Source organism: Nomascus leucogenys, chromosome 10 (genome assembly GCF_006542625.1).
Source record: "Nomascus leucogenys isolate Asia chromosome 10, Asia_NLE_v1, whole genome shotgun sequence".
Lineage (NCBI taxonomy): Eukaryota > Metazoa > Chordata > Mammalia > Primates > Hylobatidae > Nomascus > Nomascus leucogenys.
The window spans coordinates 54,338,208-54,356,891 of NC_044390.1; the positions used below are offsets into that span (position 1 = coordinate 54,338,208).

At 50.0% G+C, this 18,684-nt stretch overlaps 1 protein-coding gene across 2 annotated transcripts in view; it reads right to left on the bottom strand.

Moving 5' to 3' along the window:
- SIN3B (SIN3 transcription regulator family member B) overlaps positions 1-8,044 on the bottom strand; it is a 49,528-nt gene extending 41,484 nt beyond the window's left edge. For both annotated transcript variants that reach the window (XM_030820505.1, XM_030820506.1), the window contains exons 1-3: positions 7,915-8,044; positions 7,558-7,664; positions 5,807-5,960 (exon numbers count right to left, since the gene is read on the bottom strand). In XM_030820505.1, coding sequence (XP_030676365.1) covers positions 5,807-5,960; positions 7,558-7,664; positions 7,915-8,025 — 372 coding nt within the window. In that variant the 5' untranslated portion in view covers positions 8,026-8,044. The remainder of the gene's footprint in view (positions 1-5,806; positions 5,961-7,557; positions 7,665-7,914) is intronic.
- Positions 8,045-18,684: the final 10,640 nt, after the last annotated feature.

Genomic DNA, 18,684 nt, shown 5'->3' on the forward strand with positions numbered 1-18,684 from the left:
TCATCGCTTGGGGATTGTCTCTGGTCCTTGTCACCATCCTCTCTGTCCCCATCACTTGGGACCCTCTCTGGTCCTTGTCACCATCCACTCTGTTTCCATCACTGTCTACCCCGCCTCCATCACTTGGGGCCCCTCCCTGGTCTCCCAGGGGCCTCCTGACCCCTCATTCTCAGCACAGCAGCAGAACCACCTCCCAGAACCATCCGGTGATTCTCACACTCCTGGCTCCCTCTCCCCCTTCTCTCCTTCAGCTCCTGACCCTGCCGTTCTCTTTGGCTGTTCCTCAAGCACACCCACTCACTCTCACCTCAGGCCATCACTCCCCACCAGGAACAGTCCCTCAGGAAACAGATCCTGCCCACAGCACCTTCTCCCACCCTTCCCTGGCCTGCTCCATCCTCTCTCTGCCCCCTCCCGCGTGCCGCCCACATCTGCCCATCTGTTTCTTATTGGAACCCCCACCTTGACTGTGCAGGAACCCTGAGAGCAGGGCCTCTGAACAAACCCCACGGCCTGGCTCGGAGAAGGGGTCACCGCCTGCTCCATGAGCCAAGAAGATACAAACACAAGAACTGACTTGTTGACAAATGGCGGGACTTCCCCCAGAGAGTAGCCAGGGGGCTCCCTTTGAATGTCGAGGGGCTGCTTATGTTAGGAGCTGCACATTAAGGGGTTATCTCTGTTTCTGTCCAAGCCGGTTGTCATCTTCCACGAGGCAAGGTCTGCCCTGAAGAGGACCCACTAGCTGAGAGTGGCCACGTTCCCACCAGTGTCCGGTTTCTCATTCCTGCACCATGCACTGCTCCCTGGCAATGTTCCAGAAGGTAGATACAGTCATGAACAAGACAGTGGAGGGCCCACCTCTCCTTAAGGACTCACCGTCAACCAAGGAAGGAAAACCAACAAGAAACAATGCATTCCAAACTTCTTTTCCTAGCCGTTTTGAAATATATAACCCAGGGTGGCATAAGAAAGCCACAGGGTAGGGACTAGGGGGGCTCTCTGTGGAGGTGACATTACAACCAAGGCCTGAATTACCAGACAGGAAATGATGCTGACTCAGGAGGCCGAGGCGAGGCTCCAGTAAGAAGCTGTTCCTTCCTCCAAGTTCCCCAGGTCGTCACTGGCCACACACCACGGCCTGTGTCTGTCTTCCCCTTTAGACTCATGTTCTCATCCTGAGCAACTCTGCCACCCAGGGGACACTCGGCAACACGGGAGACACTTTAGGTTATCACATCTAGAAGCATCTGGTGGGTGGAGGCCAGGCAGGCTGCTCAAACACCCTTCAGTGTGCAGGACGGCACCTCGCCATAAAGAACAGTCTGGCCCCCAAAGCTGAAGACACCCTGCGCCAAAGGCTGCCCGAGGTTGGGACTCTCTTATTCACCTTCCTTAGCACATATGGGCCACTCCCTACTTGTCAGTAGCTGGCAGGCTTTGTGATAAAATTGGGGGGGAAAACAAGATACTTCAAAACAGTCAAACTAGAAAAACTAAGAGACAGAGAATACTGGCCAGGCGTGGTGGGTCACACCTGTAATCCCAAAACTTTGGGAGGCCAAGGCAAGAGGATCACTTGAGTCCAGCCTGGACCACATGGTGAAACCCTGCCTCTATTTTAAAAATGTAAAAAAGGCCAGGCACAGTGGCTAATGCCTGTAATCCCAACACCTTGGGAGGCTGAGGTGGGTGATCACTTGAGGTCAGGGGTTCGAGACCAGCCTGGCCAACATGGTGAAAACCTGTCTCTGCTAAAAATACAAAAATTAGCTGGGTGTGGTGGCACATGCCTGTAATCGCAGCTACTTGGGAGGCTGAGGCAGGAGAATGACTTGAACCTCAGAGGCAGAGGTTGCAGTGAGCTGAGATCGCGCCATTGTACTCGAGCCTAGGTAACAGTGAAACAGTGTCTCAAAAAAATAAAATAATTCAATTAAGCTAAAGTAAAAAAAAAAAAGAACTTTGGGAGGCCGAGGTGGGCAGATCATGAGGTCAGGGGATTTCAAAACCAGCCTGACCAACACGGTGAAATCTCATCTCTACTAAAAATACAAAAATTAGCTGATAGTGGTGGCAGGCACCTGTAATCCCAGCTACTCAGGAGGCTGAGGCAGAAGAATCACTTGAACCCAGGAAGCAGAGGATGCAGTGAGCCAAGATCGTGCCATTGCACTCCAGCCTGGGCAACACAACGTGACACTGTCTCAAAAAAAAAAAAAAAAGAAAAAAGATGGCCAGGTGCAGTGACTCATGCCTGTAATCCTAGCACTTTGGGACGCCGAGGCAGGCAGATCACGTGAGGTCAGGAGTTCAAGACCAGCCTGACCAACGTGGAGAAACCCTGTCTCTAGTAAAAATACAAAATTAGTCAGGCGCGGTGGCGCATGCCTGTAATCCCAGTTACTCAGGAGGCTGAGGCAGGAGAATCGCTTGAACTGGGAAGGCAGAGGATGCGGTGAGTCGAGACTGTGTCATTGCACTCCAGCATGGGTAAAGAGCGAAACTCTGTCACAAAAAAAAAAAAGAAAAAGAAAAGAAAAAAAGAATATCACCAGGGCCTCTGTGTGTGGGAAACCCTGTAAGGCTTTCAGACGATGGCCTCTCAAAGGACTTCAGGGAGCCGAAAGCTCAAAGGACTCCTGAAGCCACGCGAGTCATGGCCTGGACCTGGGACATCTCTCATGTGTCTGTCCTGAAGCCACACAAACAACAGCCCAGACTGCTGGGAAGCAGGGCTGGAAACCTGACAGCACCTGTGTCAATATCAATTGGAAGCCAGTGGGCTCCCAGGGGCCCCGAAGAGAACAAACCTCTACACCTAAGCCTGGAAATGACTGTTCCCAGGCTGCAGCAAGATGACCAAGGCCCTGCTGAGTAGCTACTAAGTGAAAGTTCTTTTCAAGCGTTTCCCCAAGTCAATGGGTCTGTACCGTCATCGTCACCTAAGCCACCTACGAGGAGACAAGACTGCCAGCCCTCCACGGTTGGGGCCCCGCGGCTACTTAAAGGAAGAGCCAACTCCAAATACAACCACAGTGTGGTGCCTGTCGAGATCTAGCCCTGAAAGCCAAGTTACTCCACGGGCAGGGACTCTGCTGAAAGGCAATTTCCAGGTGCAGGACGCACAGTTCACATCTTTTCACTCTGGCTCTTTCTGAGTGAGTGACAGGAACGAGACCCAGAGTTTCCACAGTGTTCAGCCTCTGCAAAGTGCTCTGGTGGACGCTGCTATTGCAATGAGCTTGGCTTTCTCCCGCAGTCATGACTGTTCCAGAGATCAATCTTGCTAAGGCTTTTATGGTCTGAGACACAAGCAGTACATCTGGATCCTGGGCTTCATTTGCAAACAGGAAATGGAAGGCTCTTCGGAGTTCAGTGGCCACACGCTTCCAAGTTCCCCTTCAAAGCTGAGACTCAGCCGGGTGCGGTGGCTCACACCTGTAATCCCAGCACTTTGGGAGGCAGAGGCGGGCAAATCATGGGGTCAGGAGTTCGAGACCGGCCTGACCAACATGGTGAAACCATCTCCACTAAAAATACAAAAAAATTAGCCGGGCATGATGAAGCGCGCCTGTAATCCCAGCTACTCAGGACGCTGAGGCAGGAGAATCTCTTGAACCCAGGAGGCGGAGGTTGCAGGGAGCCGAAATTGCAGCACTGCACTCCAGCCTGGGCGACAGAACGAGACTCCCTCACAAAAAAGGAAAAAAAAAACCTGAGACTCGCTCCTTGGCTTTCAGGAGATAACAGGCTGACGGCAGAGAGGGTCTTGCACAGAGAAGCAGCAGAATTTTTTTTTTTTTTTGAGACAGAGTCTTGCTCTGTCACCCAGGCTACAGTGCAGTGGCACAATCTCTGCTCACTGCAACCTCCGCCTCCCAGGTTCAAGCAATTCTCCTGCCTCAGCCTCCCAAGTAGTTGGGATTACAGGCATGCTCCACTGCACCTGGCTAATTTTTGTACTTTTAGTACAGACAGGGTTTCACCACGTTGGCCAGGCTGGTCTCGAACTCCTGACCTTGTAATCTACCCATCTCGGCCTCCCAAAGTGCTGGGATTACAGGCGTGAGCCAGTGCACCTGGCCGAGAAGCAGCAGAATTGACACACACCTTGCACACGGAATTAATACAAAAGCACTGCCACATTACCCTTTGCTGTTCTCTTTCCAACTGACTGCAGAGTGTCAGATCCCTAATTGATTGGACACTCTACCATCTCTTCCATCAAAGGAGACCTACCAAGTGCTTCCAGCGGTAGATTCTGACACTCCCTGCTAAAACTCTCGGGGCGAGGACTGGAGGAGGTCGGGAGAGCTGGTCCACTTACACCGGTGGTTCTCAACAGGGGCACTTTTGCCCCCCAGGGAGACACCTGGCAATGTCTGGAGACATTTCTGGCTGTCAGAACTGAGTGAAGATCTGGTGGGTGCACGCTAGGGATCCTGCTAAACATTCCACAATGCACTGGGAAGCCCCCAACAGCAAAGAATTATGCCTTAAACGGCAATAGTGTTGAGGTGGAAAAAATAACAATGGTCATCTTATAAAAGGAAACCTTAAGTAGGCTTTCTTTTTCTCAGAGGCACTGGTAAGCTCAAGCATGAAGAGACCGCAGAGATAGAAGGGGCAATGAGCCAGGCACAGTGGCTCACTCCTGTAATCCCAGCACTGTGGGAGGCCAAGGTGGGCACATCGCTTCAGGCCAGGAGATCGAGACCAGCCCTGGGCAACATAGTGAGAGCCTGTCGCTACAAAAAAATAAATAATAAATTAGCTGGCCATGGTGTGCATGCCTGTAGTCCTAGCTACTTAGGAGGCTGAGACGGGAGGACCATTTGAGCCCAGGAGGTTGAGGCTGCAGTGAGCTATGATGGCACCACTGCACTCCAGCCTGGGCAACAGAGTGAGACCCTGTCTTAAAAAAAAAAAAAAGGAGGCTGGGCATGGTGGCTCACGCCTATAATCCTAGCACTTTAGGAGACTGAAGCAGGCAGATCACTTGAGGTCAGCAGTTCAAGAACAGCCTGGCCAACATGAAGAAATCCCATCTCTACTAAAAATACAAAAATTAGCTGAGCATGGTGGTGCACACCTGTAATCCCAGCTACTCGGGAGGCTGAGGCAGGAGAATCGCTTGAACCTGGGAGGCGGAGATTATGCCACTGAGCTGAGATTGCGCCACTGAGCTGAGATTGCACCACTGCACTCCAGCCTGGGTGACAGAGCCAGACTCCGTCTCAAAAAAAAAAAAAAAAAAAAAAGGATGGGCAGCACCCATCACCCAAGAAAAGGACCAAAGCAAGGCCAGGAGTCCCAAATGAGCTAATGATCTTATCAACAATTAAATGACACACAGCCACCATAGAAGTGGCTACTCACACACCATCTCGACCACTTTATTTTGTAGGTGGTACTGAGAGTGCTCAGAGGCAGACGAGGACATGCTCAAATACAAGGGCAAGCCTGCCTGGTACGCTCGCTGGGAAAGCCTCAAGCCAAGACCTCAGCAACTGCTGAGGTGGTTATTTAGACTTCACACAAAATTCTGCGTTAGGAGGATACCTCCCTGACATCCATTCTTGATTTAAATCTTCCAAACAGATCAATTTGGGAGGCAGAGGCTGCTTGTGTAGGTGTTTCCATATCTATTTTGATTTGTGCTAGAAGCAATGAGCACGTCTAGAAAAAGAACAGATCTTAAGTGGCTTTCTAGCAATGATACAAGAGAGACACGTGGCCCAACCTGAGTAGCAAGACATACTCGGTGAAGGCTGAGATCACCCGAACCACTGTAGTGGCATACCTGGCTTGTCAGAGGCGACTGTATGTTTAACTTGCCATTCTTGGGAATGTCTATTCTATATCCGAGGGGAAGAAAAGCGTTGAATCCAACAATGAGGTCAGGGTGCTCGTGGAAGAGCTGCGAGACACGTCTGATGACTCCAGGAGTATCGATGCTAGAAGAAACAGCGGAAGTGGGCAAAAGGGTCTTGGGAAGTAAATGAAAAATGTAATCTATTCCCCACTCCCTTGATACTGCCACATAAAAACCTTCTCAACAGCCAACAAAGGAACCTAAAATGTGACCCACCAGGCACAGTGGCTCATGCCTGTAATCCCAGCACTTTAGGAGGCTGAGGCAGGCAGATCACCTGAGGTCAGGAGTTCGAGACCAACCTGGTCAACATGGTGAAACCCTGTCTGTACTAAAAATACAAAAATGAGCTTGGCATGGTGGTGCGTGCCTGCAGTCCCAGCTACTCAGGAAGCAGAGGCACAAGAATCACTTGCACCAGGGAGGCGGAGGCTGCAGTGAACCCAGATCACACCACTGCACTCCAGCCTGGGCGACAGCGCGAGAATCCAATTCAAAAAAAAAAAAAAAAGTGCCCCCATGTGATAGCATCTGTACACCATGATCTATCTCCTGACTGGCTAGGCCTGAGCTCCCTGTTCCCTCCTGGTGAGAACCAGAGAATACTAACATCGCTCAGCTCCCCCAAAACACTCCAAGAATGGGTACTCGGTTCTGAAAATGTCAGGAGAGCCAACCGCAAGGCCTGGACTCCAAGAAATGGCAGGAGGCCAAAGTCCTCTAAGCAATGTGAAAAATTCCCTCATTTTGTAACAGATAGAGATGACTATGACACAGGTTTCCATCTGAGCAAACAATTGCAATGCATAAATACCAATGGTACTGCCAAGAATGGGAAATGTGTAAGAAAAATAGGAGGGGAGAGGTAGGGTCTCCCCTCTGGCTGCATCGCAGCCCAGCCCTTAGCACTGGGCTCCTGGAAGGAAACCAGGCCAGCCCCACCATGTTTCCTAAAAGGGGGCAGCAGTATGGTAAGGATGTGACCTCCAGGAATCTGAGTCAGAGGGTCTGAGTTCTAGTGACACCTCTGCCGCTTAGGTGGGTCCCTTACCCACTCCAAGCCTCAGTGAGCCTCCCATAAAAACAAGGGCATGATCCTAAGGTTTCCCATCTATGTGTAATCCTCCTTGATTCTCGGCCTGCAAAATCAGCTCGTGTGTTTTAAACGTTTTCTGTGTGCCAGCTCACTTACTAAGCATTTTATGCGTCTTACTTCCAAGCAGGCCTGGGACCACAGTGAGCCCAGAGAAGCATCTTGAGGACAAGATTAAAGGAGAAGAAGGTGCCAAAAATTTCAATCATCAAGACAAATAACATTTTACAGCGCTTGAAAATAAAAATCAAAATGGGTCCCACCAAATCTTTCATGAACAAAACTAATTTAAAAATCAACATATTAAATCAAGGCAGGATTTGACTCTATGAGTGTGCACGGCCTCGCCCTCCCTGCCTCCCCCCAGATCCCTGTCCTGCTTCCAGGAATCCCCACAAAGCTCCACAAAGTGGGTACTACCCATTTCCATTTTTGTTACGAGAAGGAGCTAGGGCTCTGAGAGATTCGACAACCTGCGCAAGGTCACCCGGCTAAGGGGGCAGCCTGGAGAGGAGAGGTCTCACCCCGCTAGGCCCGATTCCGGCCCAGGGGGGTCCCCCGAGGTGGAGAGGGGCCCCGCTGGTACCTCTGGCTTTTGAACTCCTTCATGATCTCCAGGAAGCCGTTGTAGGTGGCAGGGTCGCTGCCAAAGCGGATCTTCACCTGGTCCAGATAGGTGAGGGCGTCTTCTACCTGCAGAGAGGGAGAGGGTCCCGGTGGGCCCGGGCCGCGGGAGGAGGGGACGAGGGGCCGGGGTCCCTGAGGGGAAGGGGATGGGCTGGGACTTCGGAAGGCCGAGGGGAGAGGTGAGGGGTGAGGGGTCCGGGGCAGTGCAGAGGGGAGGCCGAGGCGGGGCTGGGGCCGGGCGGGGCCTGGGTGAGGGGCGCCCGCCCGCGGGGTCCAGAGGATGGGGTCCCCGAGGGAGGGCAGGGACGCCACTCACGTGCACCGGCAGCTTCTCGTGGCCTGCGGAGCCCGAGCGACCCCAGCGGGCGCCGCTCAGCCCCCGGCCCGCGGGGCCGCCGCCACCGCTGCCACCACCACCGTGCGCCATGTCCGAAGTCGGAGCTGCGCCCCGCCCCGCCCCCGCCCGAGGGCCTGCCGCGCATGCGCAGCCTCCGCCTTTGGAGGCGGGGTTTGATGACGTTGAGGGGCGGTGCTCTTTGAGGGACTCTTCTAAAGATCTCCTTAAGCTAGGTATTATAATTAATGATTTATATAGCAGGGGTAGGCGAGCCAAGACCCGCCGCCTACTTTGTCCGGCCCCGCAAGCTCAGAATTACTTTTACATGTTTACATAGCTGGGGGAAAAAGCCAAAGGAGAAGAATAGTCTATGACCTGTGAAAAGTTTGTGAAATTCACATTTGAGGGTCTCTGAATAAAGTTTTATTGGCACACAGACACGCCCACGCGTTTACCTAGCTTCTCTGCCTGCTTTTGCCTTACAACAGAGTAGGTAGTTGCTAAAGATCCTACAGATCTGCAGAACCTGAAGTATTTACGATCTGGCCTTTTATGGAAAAAGTTTGTTGGCCTCTGCTTTATAGAGTTGACGGGACAATGAGGTATGAGCACCCAGCGCCCTAATATAGGGCCTTACGTGGTGAATTTTTGCTAAATGGCCTTTAAGTTAGTCCTACTCCTCCCATCTTCACTTCCCTATCCTTGGCCCCGTCACTTCCCATCTGGACCAGTTTAGGAGGCTCCTAACTCTGGTACTTTCTTTTTTTCTTTTTTTTTTTTTTGAGACAGAGTCTCGCTCTGTCACCCAGGCTGGAGTGCAGTGGCGCGATCTCCTCTCACTGCAAGCTCCGCCTCCCGAGTTCACGCCATTCTCCTGCCTCAGCCTCCTGAGTAGCTGGGACTACAGGCGCCCGCCAGCACGCCCGGCTAATTTTTTGTACTTTTAGTGCCACCGCACCCGGCCCTAACTCTGGTACTTTCTCAGCCCTGATACTATCGAGAACTCTAGGCTGGGGATGGTGGCTCACGCCTGTAATCCCAGCACTTTGGGAGGCCAAGGCGGACGGATCACGAGGTCAGGAGATAGAGACCATCGTGGCTAACACGGTGCAACCCCGTCTCTACCAAAAATACAAAAAAATTAGCCGGACCTTGAAAAAAAGAAAAAGAAAATGAAAAAATTGGCTGGGCGCCGTGGCTCACGCCTGTAATCCCAGCAGTTTGGGACGCCGAGACGGGCAGATCACCTGAGGTCTGGAGTTGGAGACTAGCCTGACCAACATGGAGAAACCCCATCTCTACTAAAAATACAAAATTAGCCGGGCTTTGTGGCGCATGCCTGTAATCCCAGCTACTCGGGAGGCTGAGGCAAGAGAATTGCTTGAACCCGGGAGGCGGAGGTTGCAGTGAGCCGAGATCACGCCATTGCACTCCAGCCTGGGCAACAAGAGCGTAAACTCTGTCTCAAAAAATTAATTAATTAATTAAATAATAAAATGAAAAACTTAGCTGGGCATGATGGTGCACATGTTTAGTCCCAGCTACTCGGGAGGCGGAGGCAGGAGGATTGCTTATGCCCAAGAGTTCAAGGCTGCAGTGAGCCATGATCTTGCCACTGCACTCCAGCTTGGGAAGCATGGCAGTGCTTTTTTTAATTTTTTTTTAAAGAGCATCTCGTCTCTTAAAAAAAACAAACAAACAGAAAAACAAAAAACTCCACTCTTCCCACCACTGCTTCCAAACCTCCAAGATCTTCCTATTTCTAATGAGATGAAATCTAAGCACCTACGTTGCAGGCTGTCAGAATTGGTCCTTAGGAACCTTTTCCTGCAGGATTTTCCAAGCAAACTGCCTGCCTCTTTGCAGAACTTCACACCATTGCCTGACCAACCTGGCTGCTTCCTGGCCCCAAGCATTGACACTCACCATTTCCTTTGCCAGAAGTACTGTCATGCCTCTTTGTTATTCAGAAAACACCTATACATCCTTCTAAACGCAGCCCAAATATCCCTTTCCCTCAGGAAGCTTTCCCAGTCCCCTTCTATGTCTCCCCTCAGTCCCTTGTATTTCATATTTGTTTTGTGTCCATCTCTAATACAAATCCCTGACACAGCCTCTCAGTCAGCGTTCATCACATAAATGAACATTCAATTAATGACCAAGTGCTTTCTCTTTTTATAAGTGAAGAGGTGCAGGAAAGTTGAGAGTAAATTGGCATCGAATGCATCATTTACCAGGCACCTTGCTAAGTGTCAGGAATAGAATGGTAAAAAGGAACGCAAATTTGGCCGTTAAGAGCTTTTAGTCCTTCAGGATAGACAGGAATCTAGTAATCACACAAATGTAAAGTTTCACATGTAACAAATACTTTAAAGAGAAGGTATACATGTAACAGTTCCTAAATTTCTGTTGCTATGGCTGTGTAACAAATGAGCCCTTGACAATCCCAGCACTTTGGGAGGCCAAGGTGGGGGGATGCCTTGAGGCCAGGAGTTTGAGACCAGCCCAGGCAACATAGCAAAATCCCATCTCTACAAAAACATTAAAAAGAAAGACAAATGGAGAGAAAAAATAAAAACATTTTAAGGTCTGGGCTTTCTGTAAAAGAAAATAAAAAGCAGCTCAAGACTTAGAAGCTTCAAATGACAACAACATTCATGGGGCAAGTGGCTCACGGCTATAATCCCAGCACTTTGGGAGGCAGAGGTGGGTGGATCACATGAGGCCAGGAGTTCAAGACCAGCCTGGACAAGATGGTGAAACCCCATCTCTACTAAAAATACAATAATTAGCCAGGTGTGGTGGCACACAGCTGTAATCCCAGCTACTTGGGAGGTTGAGGCGTGAGTATCACTTGAACCCAGAAGGCGGAGGTTGCAATGAGCTGAGATTGCGCCACTGCACTCCAGCCTGGGGAACAGAGCAAGACCCTGTCTTGAAGAAAAAAAAGGAAGTCATTCATTTTACTCTTCAATCTGCAATTTGGGCAGGCTTGGGAGGAATAACTCAACCTTGGCATCAGCTGAGTGGCTCAAAGTCTGGGGGCTGGAATCACCTGAATGTTTGCTCACACATATATGTGTCAGTTGCTACAGGCTACAGGCCGAGACCCTTGCTGGGGCCGTTGCTTGGAACACATACATGTGGTCTCCTTGCAGCCTGAGCTTCTTCACAACTATCGTTCTAAGAACAAGTGAGCGTGTGAGCCAGGTGGGAATAATATCATCTTTTCTTTTTCTTCTTCCTCTTCCTCTTCTTCTTCCTCTTCTCCTTCTCCTTCTCCTTCTCCTTCTCCTTCTTCTTCTGGAGATGGCAGGGGTTGGGGTGGGACTCGGGGTCTCAGGCTGGCGCAGGCTGGCCTCAAACTCCTGGACTCAAAGGATCCTCCCACGTCAATCTGTTGAGTAGCTGGGACTACAGGCTTGCACCACTGCACCCAGCTCCCGTATTACCTTTTCTCACCCATACTTGGAAGTCACGCAGAATCATTTCCATTGCATTCTTTCCATAGAGGCTGTTACAAAGTTTTTCCTAAGTTCAAGAGGAGGGCAAATGGCCAAGAGTATCATGTGGGACAGGAAATATGCTGTGGCTATTTTTGGAAAATACCACCTGTTACCTAGGGAAACTTAACCCAGTCTTGCAGGGGATGAGGGAGGCTTCCCGGAGGAGGTGGTATTCTAGCTGAGATCTAAAGAATACATAGGCATTCATCGTGAGAAAAATCACGAACAGCTGTGGTTTTTGAGGTGGGAGACAGCATGGTACATTTCAAGAGTTTTTTTTTTTGTTTTTTTTTTTTTTTTGTTGTTTTTTTTAGCAGCCCGCCCCCCCCCCCCCCCCCCCCCCCCCCCCCCCCCCCCCCCCCCCCCCCCCCCCCCCCCCCCCCCCTTTTTAAGACGAGTTTCCCAGGCTGCAGAGAGGGAGGGGAAGAAAGAGAGTACAAGATAATCCCAGAGCAGCCACAGGAGCGGAACACACAGCACCTTATGCACTGAGTTCAGGCTTTAGCATTCCTGCTGGTGGAAACCATCCAAGGGCTTTGAGCAGAGGAGCTGCAAGTTCAGGTTTGCATTTGAAAGTGATCACTCTGGCTGCTCTGCAGGAAAGTGATTGGAGGGGAGCCAGGGAGGGTGGAGGGAGGCTGTTTCACCATTTAGGCAAAGGACGATGGTGGCTTAGACCAGGATGGGAGCAGTGGAAGTAGAGAGCAGTGGGTGGAAGGGAGTGGTATTTAGAAAGCAAAGCATGGAAGATTCATGGCTCCCAGCCAGGAAGAGCAGCGGAGGCAGAGTGAACACTTTGCGGCCACCAGATGTCCGGACAGTCTGTTTCTTACCAAAGCCTCCCAGGGTTACAGGAAATGGGTCCTGATCCAGACCCCCCAGAGAGGGTTTTTGGATTTCACGCAAGAAAGAATTCAGGGCGAGTCTGTAAAGTGAAAGCAAGTTTATAAGGAAAATAAAGGAACAAAGAATGGCTACTCCATAGACAGAGCAGCCCCGAGGGCCACTTATTCCCCATTTTTGTGATTTATTTCTTGATAATATGCTAAACAAGGGGTGGATTATTCATGCCTCCTCTTTTTAGACCATAAATGGTAACTTCCTGACATTGCCATGGTATTTGTAAACTGTCACGGTGCTGGTGGGAGTGTAGCAGTGAGGACCACCAGAGGTCACTCACCTGGCCATTTTGATGTTGGTGGATTTTGGCCTGCTTCTTTACTGCAATCTGTTTTATCAGCACGGTCTTTATGATCCGTATCTTGTGCTGACCTCCTATCTCATTCTGTGACTAAGAATGCTTTAACCATCTGGGAATGCAGCGCAGTAGGTCTTAGCCTTATTTTACCCAGCCCGTATTCAAGTTGGGGTTCCTCTGGTTCAAACACCTCCGACACTGTTACGGGAAAATGGTCCCCATCCAGACCCCAAGAGAGGGTTCTTGGATCTCACGTAAGAAAGAATTCAGGGCCAGTCCATACAGTAAACTGAAAGCAAGTTTATTAGGAAAGTAAAGGACTAAAGAATGGCTACTCCATAGACAGAGCAGCCCTGAGGGCTGCTGGTTGCCCTTTTTTTTAGACGGAGTCTCGCTCTGTCACCCAGGCTGGAGTGCAGTGGTGCGATCTTGGCTCACTGCAAGCTCCGCCTCCTGGGTTCACGCCATTCTCCTGCCTCAGCCTCCCGAGTAGCTGGGACTACAGGCACCCGCCACCATGCCCGGCGAATCTTTTTGTATTTTTAGTAGAGACAGGGTTTCACCTTGTTAGCCAGGATGGTCTCGATCTCCTGACCTCGTGATCTGCCCACCTTGGCCTCCCAAAGTGCTGGGATTACAGGTGTGAGCCACTGCACCTGGCTGCCCATTTTAATGGTTATTTCCTTTTGAGACAAAATCTTACTCTGTCACCCAGGCTGGAGTGCAGTGGCGCGATTGCAGCTCACTGCAACCTCCGCCTTCCAGGTTCAAGCGATTCTCCTACCTCAGCCTCCCGAGTAGCTGGGATTACAGGTGTGTGCCACCACACCTGTCTAATTTTTGTATTTTTAGTAGTAGAGACGGGGGTCTCATCATGTTGGCCAGGCTGGTCTCAAACTCCTGACCTCAAATGATCTATCCACCAAAGCCTCCCAAAGTATTGGGATTACAGGCATGAGCCACCACGCCTGGCCAGTTATTTCTTGATGATATGCTCATCAAGGGGTGGATTATTTATGCCTCCCCTTTTTAGACCATATAGGGTAACTTCCTGATATTGCCATGGCATTTGTAAACTGTCATGGCGCCAGTAGGAGTATAGCAATGAGGATGACCAGAGGCCACTCTCGTCTCCATCTTGGTTTTGGCTGGCTTCTTTACTGCAGACTATTTTATCAGCAAGGATTTTTTTGTTTGTTTGTTTTTGTTTTCGTTTTTTTGTTTGTTTGTTTTAGACGAAGTTTCACTCTTGTTACTCAGGCTGGAGTGCAATGGTGCAATCTCGGCTCACTGCAACTCCCCCTCCCAGTTCAAGCGATTCTCCTGCCTCAGCGTCCCGAATAGCTGGGATTACAGGTGTGCACCACCACGCCTGGCTAATTTTGCATTTTTAGTAGAGACAGGGTTTCTCCATGTTGGTCAGGCTGGTTTTGAACTCCCGATCTCAGGTGATCCACCCACCTCAGCCTCCCAAAGTGCTGGGATTACAGGAGTGAGCCACTGCACCCGGCCAGCAAGGTCTTTGTGACCCGTATCTTTTGCCGACCTCCTAACTCATCCTGTGACTTAGAATGCCCTAACCATCTGGGAATGCAGCCCAGTAGGTCTCAGCCTTATTTTACCCAGCCCCTATTCAAGATGTTGTTGCTCTGGTTCAAATGCCTCTGACACCAGCAACCTATTAGTCATCATCCTTGAGGGCCCACAGTGTACCCCTCCCCCCAAGGAGTGTGGCTTCTACTCAAATTTGTTTTCTCTCAAATGATCAGCAAAGGCCCTCTTTCATTTGGGGAAGAGGAAACTGTTACCTAAAAGGGGTCCTCATCGAGACCCCAAGAGAGAGTTCTCGGACCTCGTGCAAGAAAGAATTCTGGACAAGTCCATAAAGTGAAAGCAAGTTTAAGAAAGTAAAGGAGGCCAGGTGGCTCACGCCTGTAATTCCAGCACTTTGGGAGATGAAGGCGGGCGGATCGCTTTTTCTCCACACACACACACACAAAAACAAAACAAAATTAGCCTGGCGTGGTGGTGTACGTCTGCAGTCCCAGCTACCTGGGAGGCTGAGGCGGGAGAATTGCTTGAGTCCAGGAAGTTGAGGCTGCAGTGAGCCATGGTCATGCCACTGCACTCCAGCCTGGGAAACAGAGCATGATTCTGTCTCAAAAAAAAAAAGAAAAAAGGCTAGGGGCAGTGGCTCATGCCTGTAATCCCAACACTTTGGGAGACCGAGGCAGGCAGATCACCTGAGTTCAGGGGCTCGAGACCAGCCTGGTCAAGATGGTGAAACCTCTTCTCAACTAAAAATACAAAAATAAGCTGGGCGTGGTGGTGGACGCCTGTAATCCCAGCTACTCGGGAGGTTGAGGCAGGAGAATCACTTGAACCTGGGAGGCGGAGGTTGCAGTGAGCCGAGATCGCACCATTGCGCTCTAGCCTGGGTGACCAGAGCAAAACTGCGTCTCAAAAAATAAAAATAAATTTTAAAAATGAAGAAAAAGAAAGTAAAGGAATAAAAGAATGGCTACTCCATAGGCAGAGCAGTGATATGGGCTGCTCGATTGCATATACTTACAGTTATTTCTTGATTATAGGTTAAACAAGGGATGGATTATTCATGAGTTTTCTGAGAAAAGGGGCAAAGATTTCCCAGAACTGAGGGGTCCCTACCCTTTTAGACCCTATAGGGTAATTTCTGGATGTTGCCATGGCATTTGTAAACTGTCATGGCACTGGTGGGAGAGTCTTTTAGCATGCTAATATATTATAATTAGTGTATAATGAGCAGTGAGGACAACCAGAGGTCACTTACACGTCACGCTGATAAAACCCCGCATCCTGGCCAGGCACAGTGACTCATGCCTGTAATCCCAGCACTTTGGGAGGCCAAGGCGGGCGGATCACCTGAGGTCAGGAATTTGAGACCAGCCTGGCCAACGTGGTGAAACTCCTGTCTTTACTCAAAAAAAAAAAAAAAAAAAAAAAAGAAAATTAGCCAGGCGTGGTGGTGGGTGCCTGTAATCCCAGCTACTCGGGAGGCTGAGGCAGGAGAATCGCTTGAACCCAGGAAATGGAGGTTTCAGTGAGCCCAGACCATGCCACTGCACTCCAGCCTGGGCGACAGAGCAAGACTCTGTCTCAAAAAAAAAACCAAAAACAACAACAACAACAACAAAAACCCTGCATAGGCAGGTCGCAGTGACCCACGCCTGTAATCCCAGCACTTTGGGAGGCCGAGGCAGGCGGATCACCCGAGGTCAGGAGTTGGAGACCAGCCTGATCAATATGATGAAACCGTCTCTACTAAAAATACAAAAATTAGCCAGGCTTGGTGGCACACGCCTGTAATGCCAGCTACTAGGGAGGCTGAGACAGGGGAATCTCTTGAACCCAGGAGGCAGAGTTTGCAGTGAGCCGAGATCACGCCATTCATTGCACTCTAGCCTGGGCAACAAGAGCTAAACTCTGTCTCAAACAAAAACAAAAACAAACAAACAAACAAACAGACAACCCCCCTCCCCCACCCCAGCATCCTGTTTTATCAGCAGGGTCTTTGTGACCTGGGTCTTGTGTCCACCTCCTACCTCACCCTGTGGCTTAGAATGCCTAACCTCCTGGGAATGCAGCCCTGCAAGTCTCAGCCTCATTTTACCCAACCACTATTCTAGATGGAGTAAGCTTGTTTCAAACGCCTCTGACAAAACCACAAGCCAATTCCATCTGAGGCATGTGTGTACGTGTGTGTGTGTGCACACATGTGTATATTTATCATGAGGACAATAGTACAAAGACATCTTTTAATTTTATTTCTATTTATTTATTTTCTGAAACAGGGACTCGCTCTGTCGCCCAGGCTGGAGTGCAATGGTGCAATCACAGCTCACTGCAGCCTTGACCTCCTGAGTAGCCAGGACTACAGGCATGTGCCACCATGCCTGGCTAATTTTTTATTTTTATTTTTTTACAGACAGGGTCTCACTAAGTTGCCTAGGCTGGATATTCTTATTTTTATCAAACATAAAAAGGTGCTACTGGGCCAGGTGCAGTGGCTCAAACCTGTAATCCCAGCACTTTGGGAGGCAGGCGGATCACCTGAGGCCAGGGGTTCAAGACCAGCCCGGGCAACACGGCAAGACCTCATCTCTAAAAAAAAAATTTTTGCCGGGCACGGTGGCTCACGCTTGTAATCCCAGCACTTTGGGAGGCCGAGGCGGGTGGATCACGAGGTCGGGAGATTGAGACCACGGTGAAACCCCGTCTCTACTAAAAATACAAAAAATTAGCTGGGCATGGTGGCGGGCGCCTGTAGTCCCAGCTACTCGGAGAGGCTGAGGCAGGAGAATGGCGTGAGCCCGGGAGACGGAGCTTGCAGTAAGCTGAGATTGCGCCACTGCACTCCAGCCCGGGCGACAGAGCGAGACTCCGTCTCAAAAAAACGGAGTCTCGCTCTGTCACCAGGCTAGAGTGCAGTGGCGTGATGTTGGCTCACAGCAACCTCCATCTCCTGGGTTCAACTGATTCTCCTGCCTCAGCCTCCCGAGTAGCTGAGACTACAGGTGCGCACCACCATGCCCAGCTAATTTTTTGTATTTTTAGTAGAGTCAGGGTTTCACCACGTTGGCCAGGATGGTCTCTATCTCTTGACCTCATGATCTGCCAGCCTGGGCCTCCCAAAGTGCTGGGATTACAGGTGTGAACCACTGCGCCTGGCCAAAAAAAAAAAATTTTTTTTAAAGACAGTCTGAGTCTGAGTCTGAGGTCAGAGATGAAGCATCAGAGAAATACAATGCTGCTGGCCTTGAAGAAGGAAGCAGCTGTTTTGCAAACTGTTTTGCAAGCTGTTTTGCAAACTGCTGTTTTGCAAACTGGAGAGGGGCAGCTGAGGTCTCCACTCCTATAGCTTTGAAGGGCTTAATTCTGCCAAAGAATCTGAAGGAGCTGGATGAAGACCCTGAGGCTCTCAGTGAGAACCCAGTCCGGCTGACACCTTGTGAGATCCTGAACAAAGAATCCAGTCATGCCATGCCCAGACTCCTGACTTGCGGAAATTATAAGATAAGAAGTGGATGTTATTTTAAGCTTCTAACTTTGCAATAATTTACTAAGTAGTGATAGAGAGTGAACATACTTATGAAGTATACTTGTCAAAAATGTCTATCCTGGGCCAGGCGCAGTGGCTCATGCGTCATCCCAGCATTTTGGGAGGCCAAGGTGGGCGGATCACTTGAGGCCAGGAGTTCCAGACCAGCCTGGCCAATATGGCGAAATCCTGTCTCTACTAAAAATACAAAAATTAGCCGAGTGCCTGTAATCCCAGCTGCTTGGGAGGCGGAGGCAGGAGAATTGCTTGAACCCAGGAGGCAGAGGTTGCAGTGAGCTGAGATTGTGCCACTGCACTCCAGCCTGGGTGACAGAGTGAGATTCTGTCTCGAAAAAAAAAAAAAAAAAAAAAAAAAATTAGGCCGGGCGTGGTGGCTCACGCCTGGAAGGCTGAGGCAAGTGGATCACCTGAGGTCAGGAATTCAAGACCAGCCTGGCCAACATGGTGAAACCCCGGCTCTACTAAAAATACCAAAAATTAGTCGGGCGTAGTGGCTGGTACCTATAGTCTGTGGACTGTAGTCCCAGCTACTCAGGAGGCTGAGACAGAAAAATCGCTTGAACCCGGGAGGCAGAGTTTGCAGTGAGCTGAGATCGCACCATTGCACTCCAGCCTGGGCAACAAGAGCAAAACTCCATCTCAAAAAAAAAAAACCAGAAAAATTGTCTTTTTTTATGATAAGGATGTGTCAATGTGAGTTCATCCATTGTAACAAATGCACCACTCTGCATTTGTTAGAGTGAGGGATGTTGATGGAGGAGGCTGTGCATGAGGAGGGCATGGGGTAGATGGGGAATCTCTGCACCTTCCACTTAATTTTGCTGTGAACCTAAAACTACTCTAAAAAAAGAGCCTATATAAAAAATTTTACCTTAAATTTAATCAAGCTTTAAGACCAAGGGTAGGCATATATACATAAGTATATATGTGTGTGTATATATATATAT